Source organism: Anomaloglossus baeobatrachus, chromosome 2 (genome assembly GCF_048569485.1).
Source record: "Anomaloglossus baeobatrachus isolate aAnoBae1 chromosome 2, aAnoBae1.hap1, whole genome shotgun sequence".
Classification (NCBI taxonomy): Eukaryota; Metazoa; Chordata; class Amphibia; order Anura; family Aromobatidae; genus Anomaloglossus; species Anomaloglossus baeobatrachus.
The window spans coordinates 89,504,499-89,522,406 of record NC_134354.1 but is presented as its reverse complement, the minus strand read 5'-3'; the positions used below and the strand labels follow the sequence as shown (position 1 = coordinate 89,522,406).

Here is a 17,908-nt window from a genome sequence, read left to right as displayed (position 1 = left end):
TTCCCCATTGATTTGCATTAGGTTGATTATTCATGATGAATACCAGAATAGTACTATGGGATTCGATATGAATAATCCGAACTCAAATAGTTAACATTCGCTCATTACTAAATATAAAGTAAATACACATGAATAATAGCCATTTGGACAATGAATTCTCTCTGCGTTGAATCACAATTTTAGGGTGGTTTAGTGAACAAGCTGTTGAGAAAATGAGTAACAAACTAATACTGTGAAATAAAGTCATCATCATGAATATACCTGCTGATTGAAGTTAAATTCAATGTTAACATGCGGTCCATAAATACTGGCAGAAATTATCTTCTTTCGAAATCCCAACATTTTTTTATGCTTAGAAGGAAATAAATTATCATTCTGATACAGGACGAATCCAACAGTGTCATTACTGTTAATTTCTGCACAAGAAAATAAAGAAAAAAAAATATTTGTAATGCATTTTTGTGTTAGATTAAAATCTCTAGTTTGTATTAATGGGGAAAGAAAAACACATTTCTATGTTTCATCTTGGTGCACTGGGCACCTGAACGCATCCAGTACTGTAACTCCAACAATGAAGGTAAAGTTATACAAATTCCATTTTGACAAAAATATCTTTAAACAGTTTAGGATTGGCTCATTTTCCTGTCCAGAAACTAAAATCCTATACACAATCTGTTCAGTGAGAGTCATGTGAAAACATAACGAATCTATATTTAAATAACAACATAGCACCAAAAACCTAATAAAAACCATAAAAACTACAAGGAACCACTAGGTGGCACCAACGTGTAAGTGTCAAGAAAGCGGCCCAAATACTAAGTTCGTAAAAAAATAGATATAATATCTCTCTCTCTATATATATATATATATATATCTATTTATATATATATATATATATATATATATATATAGATATATATTTATATACACACACACACATATATATATAACTGTACATGACATCTTTATGATTTAAACATAATTGTATGCTTAAGTAATAAAGGCATCCTGTACAGTTATAGATAATTCTTCAAATATGAATACAACACATGGACCACCTGGACTGGTGTTCTAAAGAAGAGATAAACATGTAATTTTGACAATAAAAACATTTTTTTATTGAGACAGATTAAAAATAAATACAATTCATCACAATGTAAATAGGTGCCTCAAAAAATGGCTGCAGCACAGAGTAGATACAATGCAGAGTTCATCAAATGTTACAGAAAATTCCTATATAATAATTTATAAAACTAGTGTTGGAGAGCAGAATTCCTATAAATATTTGTATGTGCTTGTTAATATCATCATCTAGTGGTCAGATCTGGAATTGCTGCTAATAAAATTGATGTATATTGCAGAAAAAGAGCCTGACTCCAGCGTAGGATTTAAACATGGTGGCTAAACAGCCTACTTGCAGAATAAACGCTTACAGATAGTCACAAGTAAATGAAAGTAGTTTTTAGATGGTAATAGGGTAAACTCACCACAGTATACAAAAAGTGCTGTGTGCGGCTGCCTGTCTCCCTGACGCGCATTTCACTATACCACATCTGCCTGGAGGTGTGAGTTTACTATATCTCTTCTTTACAACACCAGTCCAGGTGTTCTATGTGTTACATATAATTATTCCTAGTACACTATATATAAATATACATACAGATATTAATATAAAGTGCCAAGTGCAAGTTCAAAACAACAAGAGGATGAATGGAACAGCAGCAGGTATGCACAATTTATATAAATGGAAAATATGCCAGTGCAGATCGCATAGAATAGACACAAAAGTTTGTCCCTGACAAGGCACATTTTCAGGATTTATCTTATATGCTCTTTTAATGTCCATAAAAAATATTCTTATTTGGGTATTAAAATGAAATTTGCCTCTTTCCTCAGTTGTATATTCCTTTTTTTGTTGATTGAGAACATTTTAAGAAAAAACTGAAATACATGATTATTGTTAAAAATAAATTTAACAACTGATAATATATCATTTTAAATTGTGTTCCCTATTCAGTAGAAAATATTTTTTGTATTAGGCATATTTATTTCTATTTTTCCTTCTTTTTTAATGTATTTCTTTTTTTATTTATTTTTCACGCTGTGCCCCATAAGGTCTTAGGGCATTTAAACATATTAATACATTTGTTTTATTGCTGATTTCCCCTGCAACTGGAGCTTGTATAGTAGCCACAGTTACAAAAAAAAAATAATATTTTTATCTGCATAATAAAGTTGACTAGGTTTCCTATGACCCAGCAGCTCCTGCTGTCATCCCTACACGCAGAGATCATATAATTCTGGACTTGTCCCTGGGACCCAGCACCTTAACATACTGGCTAATTGGCTCAGTTCAATTGCTAAGCCAGCCCCTTTTTAGTCATGATAGATGCTGAGACAGAGACGTGGGCTAGCTTAGCTATTCCTGTTAGACTTGTACCAGCAGGAACCCTGAATGACGCTATCAATAGATTGGGGAAATTTTAGTAATTTTAAGTATTTTGCACACTTAAAGATTATCCTTTTCAAACTGGAAAACCATTTTAATCAGCTTAGAATTTGGATCTAAAAATGACATTATCTTGAATAATATCTTGTATACTTTTCTCATTCAAGTACACTTCTGTAGGCAATGTGATCATTTTGCTGCCTGCAATTGATGATTTTTGTTAATGTTTTTCTCTTACTTATGCCAGCTCATATTCGGTTGTATATTTTTTTATTTACATTGCAACTTGATTATGATAAGTGTTACAGTTTGTCATCAATCGGATGCACATGTACAGTATATATTCTGGCATATATGGAAAATGGACACCTAAATATTTTCTGAGCACATGGTGTATAGGTTTTGTTTCACAGGTTAATCCTTGTTGCAGCCAACGATCCTGCTCTCCTCTTCGTACTGCTTCCCTTCTTTATAAACCTCTTCCCTGCCTTGTCCAGTCTCTCCCCACGTAGTGGGACTCGGAGGCAGCTGTCCCACCCTCCCTTCCTTTGTCAGCGTTGATGGTTTTGGTGCGAAAGCTTACCGGCGCCGGAAATCCTGCTATGAGACAATGATTTGTACTGCAATACTACCTGCGCCGGGTGTCCCATTGCGATACAATGATTTGGACTGGTTTTGCTTTCCTGAACCAGGAGTCCGGCTGCAGCACAATGAGTTGTACTGGTTTTGCCTTTCTTAATATTGTATTAAGTTACAGCAGCGGTCAGTTCAACAACGTTGGTGTGTTTTTGGTACAAAAGCTACCCACGCCGGGAGTCCGGCTGCGACACAACGCTATGTACTGGGTTACTGTGATTTATTTCAGTGGTTTCATTTTGATATTTTGGGCTGTGACCGACCACCATCCACTAAAAGATGAGATTTGTTTATTAAATCTCCAAATAAAGAGAGTTCTGATTTATATACCTTTGTCTGATTCTGCATTACATGGGACGATCAGTTATGGGTTTGTTGGGGTCACAGCAGTCACCAACGTTATGACAGTAGGACAACGTATTTGCCCTCTGAATAATCGATGACCTGTGGTTGTGTTCTTACCTTTGCTTTACAATGTCTCAGTGCCTGTAAAGAGTAGGGGCACTGAAAAACTAATGAGAAAAGTAAATGGGGCAGTGATCAAATTAAGCCATCTGTCCAAAACCCTAAAACGTCCCATGGTCTTAGGTACTTACTTCCAACTGGTTTGACAAAAATCTGTACTTCTGCTGTTTCATTAAGAACAAACTCGGAAATGTCATTGTCAACAATGATTCTACTGGACACCAGGTCATCTGTTAACCCTGTATACACAAATACAAAAAAAATTAAATCATGGGATATCAAATCCAGAGATAAAACAATATCATTATTGGAAGTATACACAGAATATAGCACGGTGCCACAGAAAAGAGTAAGATTATGCTGTTGGGTTTGGTCACCAAGACCAGAAGGGTCTTGTGTAGGTTCTTCCTGCTTACGAGCAAAATGGATGGAACCAAAAGCCTTCCTCCATAAATGTTGTATGGTCTGCACTATGATGAATTTGCTCTTGGTTACAAAAGTGTAAAAAAAAAACAAAGTAAAACAGCCATCAGTGTAGAGGTCAAATAAGCAATTTATGTGCACAAACTTGCTACAAGCTGCATGATTCCAGAGTGTCACTTATTAGGTTTTGTGCTATAGTTTCCATATAACCAGTATTTTATCAGCAGGAGATTATCACTGCACGGACTAGGTGTCATGTGCAAGCCAGACCAGTTAATCTGTGTATCCCCGCCCACCCCACTGATTTGTGATGCCCTGGCCTATCAGGTCGTCACAGGGTATTGTGCAATCTGCCCTTCTGCACAGTATCCACTCCTCCTTGGTTACAGATCCTGATCCATTGGTGTTGTTAACAGCTTAGCCAGTCAAAATCCTAGGAACACTTTGCACCGAACCCACCAGACACACCATTGGGGGGCCTAAAGAGAATAGGGCCGCCCACATGGCGGTTGGTGCAGGAAAGTGAGAAAGTGACAAGAGAAGTGAAACAGGAGTGAAAGGAGTAGGAGGTGGAAGGTGACTCTCCGAGAGGGAGAGGTCACTGATCCAGAGCAGGGCTCCTGAAGTTTTCTAGGTGGCAGACGTTGGTCTGGGCCTAGTAGGAGCTGGAACCCCGGTCGCAGGGGATCGCGTCAAGGGGCACGGACTGCCGAGGAGGGCAGCCAGCGGCCTTGAGCCATCACCGGGCAGAGGCCAGGGCACGACGGGGTACGTGGACCCTAAGCCGGGAAGTAGCTTCACGCATCCCGGTAATTTACCCGGGGTGAAGACTTCAAGATTCATCCCCAACCCGCTCCAAAATCGGGGTACTAGTGCACCGATGCGATAGGCTTTCCCAAATTACAGTCCAAAGAAATCAACCCTGTGAGCAAGCTCACTCCGTTAGCCATACGGGTGAGCGGGACCCAAAAAATTTCAAGCTAGAGGGTCCAACTAGTGAGAAGGTGCCATGGAAAAGGCCACAGGCTTACAGAAACACCAAGGGCACGGATCCACACGTGCTCCCTCTATGCTGATGCTGCAGTGGTGCTCAGAATTCTGGTTTACAAGCTGTCGGAGTTGTTATTCTTGGACTGAGTGAATACGATGAAAAGCCCCTTTTCCTCTACCCAACGCCACCCCAGTCACCAACACCCAACGGGCCCCGGGGCACAAACCCCCTACGCACGAAGGAGTTAAACATTCTGCTGCTACACCATCACCACCGGGCTCCCCAACAGCAGCTGTGGTCCCCTACGTTACCACGAACCGTGGGTGGCGTCACGAACTTACACATCCCCTGTACATACTTATCCCCTCTCTTTTGAATTCGAGTGTCTGCACGAACCCCCTGGGTCCGGAGACCCCTCGAGCCACCGCGGCTCCGGATCTGAGCGGCTCGGCCGTTGGCACGGGGGCAGTACACCTCGGTAGCTTGCTAATAATACACAGTGTACACAGTAAGCAACCAATCAGGGGTGTGGACGGAATCATACACAGCTCAGCATTCTGAGCACTGCAGAGAAAATAGAGATTCTATAAAAACTGCACCAAGCAGCCCAGTAAGTGACACATTGCTGGAATCAGGCTCTCACCTTTCGAACAAGAATTTCTAGAGCCCTAAGAAATATATTATACTAAACAGCTGCAAAGCTCATGTGTTATGTTAGCTGTCACAATACAATGAGGCTTCTTACTAATTTAAACCCTGCATAAAACACGTCTTCCCCAGAATCCTCAACAACATTCTATTTGCATTTACATTATTTTTGTGATTTTCCTGTTAGTAGCAGCTTGTTCTTTGATTTGCTCTTCACCTTCATGTTGGTAGAATTACCATATGTTATTACATAGTAATTTATTGCAGTTCTTTGATCATATCTAACCATTTCACTTTCTATCCACATGATTCATTATGTTTTACAGCTCTTTAATGATCAAGGCTCAATTCTCTTTGCCCAAAATAAATTATCCTAAGTGGATTGTTATATCATGGCCAAAAGTTTTGAGAATGCTACAAATATTAATTTTTACAAAGTCTATTGCTTAAGTTTTTCTAATGGCATTTTGCATATACTCCAGAATGTTATAAAGAGAGATCAGCTTAACAGCAATTACTTGCAAAGTCAATATTGGCTAAGAAAATGAACTTTAACCCCCAAAACACATTTCAACATCATTGCATTTCTGCCTTAAAAGGAGCAGCTAACATTGTTTTCGTGATTGTTCCATTAACACAGGTGTGGGTGTTGATGTGGACAGGGCTGGCGATCAATCAGTCATGATTAAGTAAGAATGACACCACTGGATACTTTAAAAGGAGGCTGGTGCTTGGTATCATTGTTTCTCTTCAGTTAACCATGGTTATCTCTAAAGAAACGCGTGCAGCCATTATTGCTCTGCACAAAAATGGCCTAACAGGGAAGAGTATCGCAGCTACAAAGATTGCACCTCAGTCAACAATCTGTCGCATCATCAAGAACTTCAAGGAGAGAGCTTCCATTGTTGCCAAAAAGGCTCCAGGGCGCCCAAGAAGGACCAGCAAACGCCAGAACCGTATCTTAAAACTGTTTCTGCTGTGGGATCGGACTACCAGCAGTGCCGAGCTAGCATAGCAATGACAGCAGGCTGGTGTGAGTGCTTCTGCACGCACTGTGAGGCGGAGACTATTTGAGCAAGGCCTGGTTTCAAGGAGGGCAGCAAAGAAGCCACTTCTCTCCAGAAAAAACATCAGGGACCGACTGATATTCTGCAAAAGGTACAGGGAGTGGACTGCTGAGGACTGGGGTAAAGTCATTTTCTCAGATGAATCCCTTTTTCGATTGTTTGGGACATCTGGAAAACAGCTTATTAGGAGAAGAAGAGGTGAGCGATACCACCAGTCTTGTCTCATGCCAACTGTTAAGCATCCTGAAACGATTCATGTGTGGGGTTGCGTCTCACAGTCTTGCCTAAAAACACAGCCATGAATAAAGAATGGTACCAGAATGTCCTCCAAGAGCAACTTCTCCCAACTGTCCAAGAGCAGTTTGGCGCCCAACAATGCCTTTTCCAGCATGATGGAGCACCTTGCCATAAAGCAAAGGTGATCACTAAATGGCTCATGGAACAAAACATAGAGATTTTGGGTCCATGGCCTGGAAACTCCCCAGATCTTAATCCCATTGAGAACTTGTGGGCAATCATCAAGACGGGTGGACAAACAAAAACCAACAAATTCTGGCAAAATGCAAGCATTGCTTATGCAAGAATGGACAGCTATCAGTCAGGATTTGGTCCAGAAGTTGATTGAAAGCATGCCAGGGAGAATTGCAGAGGTCCTGAAGAAGAAGGGTCAACACTGCAAATATTGACTTGCTGTATTAACTCATTCTAACTGTCAATTTAACCTTTTGGTACTCATAATATGATTGCAATTATATTTCTGTATGTGATGTGAACATCAGACAAACACAATTAAAAACCAGAGGGCAACAGATCATGTGAAAATATAATTTTGGTGTCATTCTCAAAACTTTTGGCCATGACTGTACAGGTTTGCTGAGAAAAGATTTGTGTATCTTGTATTTATTTTATTCTCTGCATATTCTGGGTCTAGAAGGTGTTACTATTCAGGGATTGACAGCTCTCTCTACCTATAGAATGAATAAGGATCTTACTGAATAATGAGTTATACCTCTTAATGACATAAATGAGATTCCATTGAAATCCATCGTAGACAGCTGACGTTTCTCAATGGCAACACTGGGCTGCACCACGGATAAAACAGGTCTAATGTTGTTCACAGAAAGCGCCTCCATTGTCCTGGTTAAACTATTGAAAGTCAGAAACAAAGTTATTTGGCAATGCAAATAGTTTTCTTTCATTTCCAACATTTGCCGTGAACATTCAAAGTTCCCAAGATTCCCATTGTACAAAATATAACTTGGCTTAAAGGCATTCGTCAGGCTCGGGTTGAAAGCCTGCTATCACTGTATATCACTTGTGAATCATCACAACGTGCAATGTGCACACTGTCAGGATTCTCCGGTGCCGACCCTGGGAGCAGGCGGGTATGTGACTGCAAATATGCATACGTGCGGTCACATGCAGACTAAATGTGCGCAGTCTTGCTAAATTCAAGTTCATTGAGAGAGGCTAGACACATCTAGTTGGAATGTGGCTGAAAGTATGCAAATTGCTTCCTTGTAGTCCTTTGACCTCTCACTGCCAGCACCAGAATCATGACAGTGCACAGTGTGCGCTCTGTAAAGCGGTGTGCCCACGATCAGTGTTTGTAGCGTTTTGGACACAGTATGCTTCAGCTGCGTCCAAAATGCTGTGTTCTACAGTACAAGCATAATGGATGGGATTTCTAGAAATCCCGTGCCCACTGTGCTTGTTTTTTCTACAGCAAAAACTGACCTGTGGTGCGGCTTTCCAGACCGCAGCATGTCAATTGTTTGCTGCGGAATCACATGCATTATCCATAGGAAGAACACCAGCGAGAGACTGCAGCGCACTGAACCCTGATCATGGGTACGAGCAGCTGCAGTCTCCTGTGTTCTCCTGCAGGGGAGACTAGCGGCCCCGCAAGTCATGACCCGCTGCGTCCAGTACGCATTGAGTCCTAATCGTGGGCACATACCCTTAAGATTCATAATTTTGCAGTCACACTAAGTAAATACAGACTTGAACGCCAAGCCTGGACAACCCCTTTAAACAAAGAACCCTATTAAGTGAATCTATCAGCAGGTATTTAATATGTAATCTGACGACAGCATGCTGTACGGGTTAACACACAGATTTCAGTGATGTCTGTCTGTTCGTACTGTTGTTTATCTGCAAGTTTTAGCTTCAGGAGATTATCATTGCCAAACTAGGTAAACTTGAGGTCAGCTAGACTGGCATGCCCCTTGGTGTAATTAGCAGTTCACTGTCTATAGACATTATCTATAGAGAGCCTGGTGTGGGTGGGGTCAGCTTTCTCAGCTCTGCTGCATTGCTATATCTAAAATTTCTGTCTCAGAACTTCCAGTAATCTAAGTGATACATCATTGGATTTAGCGGCTCTTTGCCTACATCACGCTGCTCTCAGATGAGGGAGCAAAAATCTACAGACAGATTCCCTTTAAAGCACAACTACAGCATTTCTTTTATTTCACCACTGGAGTGGTGCTTTAAATGTAAGGGGTACTTTGCACACTACAACATCGCAGGTGCGATGTCGGTGGGGTCAAATCGAAAGTGACGCACATCTGGCGTCGCTGTCAACATCGTAGTGTGTAAATCGTTTTTTATACGAGCGCAAAAGAGTCGAAATCGTATCATCGGTGTAGCGTCGGTCATTTCCATAATTTCAGAAGGACCGATGTTACGATGTTGTTCCTCGTTCCTGTGGCAGCATACATCGCTGTGTGTGAAGCCGCAGGAGCGAGGAACGTCACCTTACCTGCGTCCCGGCTGCAATGAGGAAGGAAGGAGGTGGGCGGGATGTTTACATCCCACTCATCTCTGCCCCTCTGCTTCTATTGGCCGCCTGCCGAATGACGTCGCTGTGATGCCGCACGACCCGCCCCCTTAGGAAGGAGGCGGTTCGCCGGCCAGAGCGACGTCGCAGGGCAGGTAAGTGCATGTGAAGCTGCTGTAGCGATAATTTTCGCTACGGCAGCTATCACAAGATATCGCAGCTGCGACGGGGGCGGGGACTATTGCACTCGGCATCGCAGCAATCGGCTTGCGATGTTGTAGTGTGCAAAGTACCCCCTCTATATATTTTTAACCTGTGATATCTCATGTAAGTCATTTGCTTACCTTTTTCATAACAGGTCGATAACGCATGCATGTACCTTACATCTTTACTAACTAGTGTTTCCGGTTGAGTCTAGGTGAGCTCTCCTACCCACTGTGTCTCACTCTTTAAACACTTTTTACCTCCATTCAATGCCTATCCACTGCATATACATATGGAGCATATGAGAATGACCACTTCCCCCTGAGACATAGATTTACCCAATTTTTCTTGCTACCCTTGATGTCCTGCATCTGATTCTCTGCTGTTGTCTCCTCTTTACCTTTCCGTACTGAATTATATTAATTATGTTAATATGACATATATGCTTGTATAACCATATTGATGGATGTCCTTTTGTTTTGTTTTGTTTTGCTTTGTCACACATGTAATATTATATCCAGTCTGTCCGACCCGAAGAAGGCCTTGGGCCGAAACGTTGTAACCTGGCGGACCTTCTGTTTTGTACAGCACTTTTCACTTCTGCACAATAAATAAAAGAAAAGGATTTTAAATCAACTACTTTTGTTTCACTTCAATCCCCTTTGGGAAACATATAGTGTGCCGGAGTTTTTCTCCTGAGCACCTATGTCAGGTGATGCAACGTCTTTCTCCTTTTTTTCTCTTATCAGGGACAAGGTTCCAGACATTGTCCAAATTCACTGCCCAGATAGAGCGAAACGGAAGCCCAACGTGGGGGATAGAGTGTCCATCAAGAACCCACTAAAATCCCAAGGGTCAGCTTTCGCAGGCCACAGCTCCCAACTAGAGATGAACGAGCCTCTAAAGGCTTGAGTTCGGTTCGTCGAACGGAGGCCGCGTTGGAGTTCGGCTAGACGAACCTCTCGAACCCATTTGAAAACAATGAGAGGCAAACACAAACACAAAATCACATAGAAAACACCTTCAAAGGTGTCCAAAAGGTGACAAACAACTCCCAAGACACCACAAACACATGGGCAAGTGACAAGGACATATACTCATGCGAAAACAAAACAGCTGGACGAGAAAAAAGAGGAGGAGACACAGATATAGGCATGTCATGCCCTTCTAAAATCATGTAAAGCACAGCAAGGGGACTCTAAGCAGAATCTCTCTTTTTTCCAAAAATTGGGCCCCACAGACACCCCTTCAGTGGCATCACTTGTGCCCCAGTTGCAAACTTGACAGGCAGATTTGCATCAAGCACATTCCAAAATATGCCAGCCTTAACTGTCCCCAGGATGACACCGGGGTAGGTAGCAAAGTCTTTGCTGAACCATGGCTCGTTTTAAAAAACACAGCAAGGGGACTCCAAGCAGAGTCTCCCTTTTTTCCAAAAATTGGGCCCCACAGACACCACTTCAGTGGCATCACTTGTGCCCCAGTTGCAAACTTGACAGGTAGATTTGCATCAAGCACATTCCAAAATACGCCAGCCTTTACTCTCCCCAGGATGACACATGGGTAGTAAAGTCCTTGCGGATCCATAACTTGTTCATCTTGATGAACTTTAGTGTGACGCCCTGGACTAGCCAGGTAGTCACAGACATAACACCACACACACACCCCTTCCCTGGATAGTAACACCAGTCAAACAAAATCCTTGTTGCCTCCCTCCAGGGTCTGATGTCCACATCAGGTGGGGCGGAGCCAGGCGATTGCCCCCACCCACCGAGGAGTTCACAGGCCTGGAGGTGGGAAAAAGTAGTTGGTTAGTGCAGTTTGGAGCTCAAGGAGAGGAGAGTTAGTTGAGTTTTGGAGTTGAGTGGAAGTGGAGTGGAGAAACTGCTAGTGTCTGGGTAGGAGCCCAGGCACTGTCAGCAAGGTCGGCAGATGGTGGTGGCCGTCTGCAGGAGTTAGTGGATCTCTGCGGAACCGCAGGACCGGGGTCGGGCGGTGGCCCGCCGGTACCGAACCGGGGAGCGGAGTGAAGCTAAGCACAAAGGCAGGGCCATCGGACCCCGACTAGGCTTGGAGCCACCGACAATGGTCAAATCCAAAAGTGACCGGAACTCCAGGGGTTTCCTAACACCCAAGACCCGACAGAAGGCAACAGTCCACACCGTGAGGATACACAGCCACCGCCACAGGCTAGAGATCCAAGGGCCAGCGCCTGCAGGCAAAACGGTACCTATACGCCGGGGAGCGGACTACCGTTGGGAAACCATCAGAGTCAACACATTCTACACAGGTGCAGGGAAAGACAGTCACCATCAACCTGTCCGGGGAGAGCAAAGACACTGCAGCCGGCTGCGGGACACGTACATCCAGCCGTTTGGTTTACCAGAGCCTCTGTGACTTTTTGCCTGAGTGAGTACAACAGTGCCATCCAACACCGCGCCGCACTGCCCCTGCAACCCTGCACCCCAGCTATCTTGCCTCCCCGTATCACCACCGGGCCACGGGATCACCAACCCCTACCCACGGAGGGGACAACATCCTAGCTGCTCCCTGCCATCGTTCCCGGGATCTGCGTCACCAGCAGCGGTGGTGCCCTCATCACCACGACCCGTGGGTGGCGTCACAAACTATCTCCCAAAACAAACCACCCCCTTTTCACTCGTCGGCGAGGAGCGCTGCTCGAGTCCCCGGGTCCGGCCCACCGCTCGAGCCACCGAGCAGCAGCAGAAGTCCCCGGACCCGAGCGTAGCGAGCGCGTCCCCTCCGCCCGCGACAACTTGGTGTCATGAACAGGATAGAACCAATCTACCTACCGGTAGAAGTGCGCCTTGCAGTCCCCGCCGGCGGCGTCCGGCCGACAAATTTGAAGTTCCGTCATCTTTGGCGCGAAGATTTCCCGCTCGAGCGTCTTCCCCGAGCATGGACGGCGCGAAAGTGAAGCCCCGCCCCCAGAAGTAGGAAATGCTGGAAAGAACCAAGGGGGGGCGGGTGCAGGTGTACCTGATGTAACCGAAGGTATAAAGAGCAGAGACGCCAGGACTCTGCTACACATCCGGTTCCTGGAAGCACAAGCGCCACTATGTCCGTCCCGTCTGGCAACGCTGAGATCCCGGTGCCCACGCCAGGAACAGCGGCATGGGTGGAAGCCCGGACCGCGCAAATGTGCTGCCGCCTGCAGGCCCAGGTCCGATTCCTAATGGAGAGATGGGTGGCCGAAATGGTGGAAGTGGCGGCAGCCGTGCGGAGACGCGAGGTGGAGACAGTGTTGGAGGAGCGGGTAAGCGACCCACGCCCCTGTGTCCTTAAAGAACTGGTCGCTGCGGCTGAGGGGCCCGGTCTGCGTCCGCTCACCCTGCTGCCTCCCCTGCCATCTGCACCGGTTGCTGCTGCCCCGCCACTAGGCCCGCTGCCCCCAACACCGGTAGCAGAGTTCAGCCCGTCCGCTCTGGAGGACCAGACTGTAGGCATTGCCAGTGAACGGCCTGCACCGCTCCCACTGCCATGGAAGATCCTGCGGGAGGTGCCCGTCCGCGAAAATAAGCCGTCGGCCCCGGAAGCGGCCGCACCCAAGACAGTCCCAGCTCCGGCAGTCCGTCCGGTTACGGAAGAAGTGGAAGCCGCGGGCAGGAAGGCCCAGCAGGTGAGGCCTGTTGTCCCTGAACCCCACGCTTCGGCTGAGGCTGCGCCGGGTCGCCACTGCAAAGTAGCAGCCAAGGCCGCGTCACAACAGGACCCCCCAAAGAGAGTACCGGTCGTGGCCGGTGTGGGGGAGGTCCAGCAGGGCCCGACCCGCTCACAGGGGCATGCAAACGCCCCCTACTGGGACAGGGAACCGAACCCGCTGGGCCGCAAGATTGCCGCCCGAGAGCAGCAGAGGTCCGAGGTGCTGGCTTGCACCATAAGAGAAAAGGACAATCTGCGCAATGCCACTTTCCAGGTGCGGGGCCCGATCCATGAGGGCCAGGTCAGACGGTTTGACCTTCAGTGGGGATATGGCTTCGTTTATGTACCGGGCCTGGAGGCCGAGAAATTTGTGGCTCGCCGGGATGTAAACTCCCATCTGCCAACGGGCCACCCGGGTCGTGACCTGCAACCAGGCGACCTGGTGACCTACACCCGACATTGCGGGGAGAGGGGCTGGTTTGCCCTAGATGTGAAGCAGAGGGAAGGCAGCGGTGTCCAGATACGGTCCCAGTCCCCTCCCCCACCGTGCCATCCGGAGGTCGAGTTGGAGGAGGTGTATGAGGAAGGCGACCTCAAATAATGGCAGCGGTCCACCGTTGCAACCCAGTTGTCCCCGTTGGGACCCTCAGCACCGTGTTTCAGTTAAATAGTGAATGAATGAATATTAATCATCCGAGTTTGGAACCTGATTTTCAACAAGTTGATTCTACCGTCCGTTGGAAGACAAGTTGTCCCCGTAGGGACTCTATGTGTTTCTACTAGCCCTTTAAGAGACAAGGCCGAGAACTTGCAGGCCAACCACGAACTTGTGGTTTTGTAAATAATTTTCTGGGCTGTTCCATTACCACCTCCGGAGAGGCAGATTGGAGGGAGGACCCGCAGCAGAGCAGGCTGGGGTCCGGCCACCATCAGGACCGGTGGCCATCCTCCGGGGGTCAGGGGTCCCCCTGGACGTGGCATCCCCCGAAATGACAGCCGGGTGCGAGATACCGTAACCGTTCCCGCTTGGGTGACCTGGAACCGAGTTCCTGCTTCCGGACTGGGGAAAAGGGGTGCTGCCCATTTTTTAGGGGCAGCATCAAGGTTTAGGTTGCTTGGGTGGGGAAGCGGAGGAACATGAACCCATCCGTTATTATTAAAAGTGTTTTTACCAATGTTTGCAACGTTAAAGTGCTGAGCCTCCCGTAAGGGAAGATTTGAAAATGCATACTGTTCTTTGTTATTTATCTTTTCAGAAAAATAAAACCGGTGATGGACAGGCAGCCCGCGGACGGTCAGCATTTCACCAAGGGGGAATGTGACACCCTGGACTAGCCAGGTAGTCACAGACATAACACCACACACACACCTTCCCTGGATAGTAACACCAGTCAAACAAAATCCTTGTTGCCTCCCTCCAGGGTCTGATGTCCACACCAGGTGGGACGGAGCCAGGCGATTGGCCCCACCCACTGAGGAGTTCACAGGCCTTGAGGTGGGAAAAAGTAGTTGGTTAGTGCAGTTTGGAGCTCAAGGAGAGGAGTGTTAGTTGAGTTTTGGAGTTGAGTGGAAGTGGAGTGGAGAAACTGCTAGTGTCTGGGTAGGAGCCCAGGCACTGTCAGCAAGGTCGGCAGATGGTGGTGGCCGTCTGCAGGAGTTAGTGGATCTCTGTGGAACCGTAGGACCGGGGTAGGGCGGTGGCCCGCCGGTACAGAACCGGGGAGCGGAGTGAAGCTAAGCACAAAGGCAGGGCCATCGGACCCCGACTAGGCTTGGAGCCGCCAACAACAGTCAAATCCGAAAGTGACCGGAACCCCAAGGGTTTCCTAACACCCAAGACCCGACAGAGGGCAACAGTCCACACCGTGAGGATACACAGCCAACGCCACAGGCTAGAGATCCAAGGGCCAGCGCCTGCAGGCAAAACGGTACCTATACTCCGGGGAGCGGACTACCGTTGGGAAACCATCGGAGTCAACAGATTCTACACAGATGCAGGGAAAGATAGCAATCATCAACCTGTCCGGGGAGAGCAAAGACACTGCAGCCGGCTACAGGACCCATCCATCCAGCCGTTTGGTTTACCAGAGCCTCTGTGACTTTTTGCCTGAGTGAGTACAACAGTGCCATCCGGCACCACGCCGCACTGCCCCTGCAACCCTGCACCTAAGCTATCCTGCCTCCCCGTATCACTACCGGGCCCCGGGATCACCAACCCCTACCCAAGGAGGGGACAACATCCTAGCTGCTCCCTGCCATCGCTCCCGGGATCCCCGTCACCAGCAGCGGTGGTGCCCTCATCACCACGACCCGTGGGTGGCATAACAAACTATCTCCCAAAACAAACCACCCCCTTTTCACTCGTGGGCGAGGAGCGCTGCTCGAGTCCCCGGGTCCGGCCCACCGCTCGAGCCACCGAGCAGCAGCAGAAGTCCCCGGACCCGAGCGTAGCTAGCACGTCCCCTCCACCCGCGACATTAGTCTGTCCACATTGTCACTGGACAGACGCGTGCGCTTATCTGTCAGCACACACCCAGCAGCACTGAAGACATGTTCCGAGACAACGCTGGCTGCGGGACATGACAAGATCTCCAAGGCGTAAGTGGCGAGCTCAGGCCATTTTTCAAGATTGGAAGCCCAAAATGAGCAAGGCTCCAGTTGCAAAGTCAAGGCATCGATGTTCATTTGGAGATACTCCTGTATCATCCTCTCCAGTCGTTGACTATGTGTCAGACTTCTTGTCTCTTGTGGCCTTGCATTGGATGGTCTAAAAAAATTATGAAACGATTCAGTAAAATTGCTGTTACCAGCACCAGATACGGTGTTGCTGTTACGGTTTGACTGATAATGACGAGACAGTCCCATGTTTGGCAAGTTACAACTGGGAGATTCACTCCATGCACCACTGGTGTTTGGTGGAAAAGCCGAGCTAAGATTGAGTAACAGCTTCTGCTGATACTGCTGCATACGTGAGTCCCTTTCTATGGCTGTAATTATTTCTACAAATTTGGACTTGTACCGGGGATCTAATAGTGTGGCAACCCAGTAGTCATCATCATTTCTAATTCGGACAATCCGAGGGTCATGTTGTAGGTAGTGCAGCAAGTAGGCGCTCATGTGTCTTGCACATCCATGCGGACCAAGTCCTCGCTGTGTTTGTGGCGGTGAGGTGATAACCGTGCTTTCTTCCTCTGACATCTCCCCCCAACCTCGATCAACCAAAATTTGACCAAGGTCTCCCTCATCTGCTGAGTCTTCCATGTCCATCAAGAGTTAGTCCTCCATTTCTTCCTGGGCTCCTGCACCTTCCTCAACATTTCGGCTGCTACCATGCGCCCTTGTTAATCCCTCTCCCCCACCGTCCCATGCTTGCCACCTTGGTGATGCTAAACGTCTGGACCTTGTAGATGTTGGTATCCCTTGCGCATATGAATCCTCCTGTACTTCCTCCCCTTCCTGTTGTCCCACCACTTGACTCCGAATAGTGTTTAGCGTGTGCTCCAGCATGTAAATGACTTGAATTGTCATGCTGATAATGGCATTTTCAGCGCTAAACATATTCGTCACCATGTCGAAATTGTGCAGAAGGGTGCATAGGTCCTTGATCTGAGACCACTCCAGCAGTGTGATCTGCCCCACCTCTGCATCTCCTTGGCCCAGGCTATATGTCATAACATATTGCAGCAGGGCTCGACGGTCCTGCCACAGTCGCTGCAACATGTGGAGAGTCGAATTCCAGCGTGTTGGCACATCGCATTTCAGGCGATGAACCGTCAGGACGAAAGACTTCGACTTGCATCGCTCCAGGTCAGCTGCGGCGGTTGAACAGCGGAAGTGAGTAGAGAGTGACCGTGCCCTGTGCAGAAGCCCATCTAGGCCGGGATAGTGAGTTAAAAATTGCTGGACAACAAGGTTCAACACGTGAGCCATACAAGGCACATGTGTCACCTTGCCCCGGGAAAGGGCCGCACCCAGGTTTGCAGCATTGTCGCACACTGCCTTCCCTGGCTGCAGGTTGAGTGGAGACAACCATTTACGAAACTCGCTCGCAAGAGCTGACCACAACTCCTCAGCTGTGTGACTCTACTTTCCAAGACATTTCAAGGTAAAAACTGCCTGATGCCGTTGAGCTCTGCTGCCAGCATAGCAAGGAAGTGTGCAGGATTCCTTGTGCGCAGTTACAATGCAGGTGGCCTGACCAGGCAGGCTTGGGGCGGAGGTGGAGGACCCAGACGAGATTAAGGAGGCAGAAGCAGTGGAGGAACTTCTACATACAGAGGATTGACGCACAAGTCGTGGGGATGGCAAGACTTGTTCAGCAGACCCTTCTCCATCTCTCACCATAGTTACCCAGTGACCAGTCAGCGACATGTAACGCCCCTGTCCATGCTTACTGGTCCAAGTATCGGTGGTGAAATGTACCCTGTCACACACAGAGTTTCTCAAGGAAGCGGTTATGTTCTGTGCGACATGCTGGTGTAGCGCAGGCACACCTTTCTTGGAGAAGTAGTGGCAATTGGCATCTGGTACTGGGGCACTGCGGCTGACATAAGGTCTTGAAAATCCTCTGTGTCCACCAG

The 17,908-nt window shown here is 47.3% G+C and overlaps 1 protein-coding gene across 1 annotated transcript in view; it reads right to left on the bottom strand.

Annotated features, from left to right (window-relative positions):
* The window catches only part of ADGRG7 (adhesion G protein-coupled receptor G7), an 86,847-nt gene that overhangs the window by 47,208 nt on the left and 21,731 nt on the right, over nt 1–17,908 (bottom strand). Inside the window, exons 7-9 of the mRNA XM_075333108.1 lie at nt 7,689–7,825; nt 3,682–3,789; nt 262–416 (exon numbers count right to left, since the gene is read on the bottom strand). Of these exons, the coding sequence (XP_075189223.1) occupies nt 262–416; nt 3,682–3,789; nt 7,689–7,825 (400 nt within the window). The remainder of the gene's footprint in view (nt 1–261; nt 417–3,681; nt 3,790–7,688; nt 7,826–17,908) is intronic.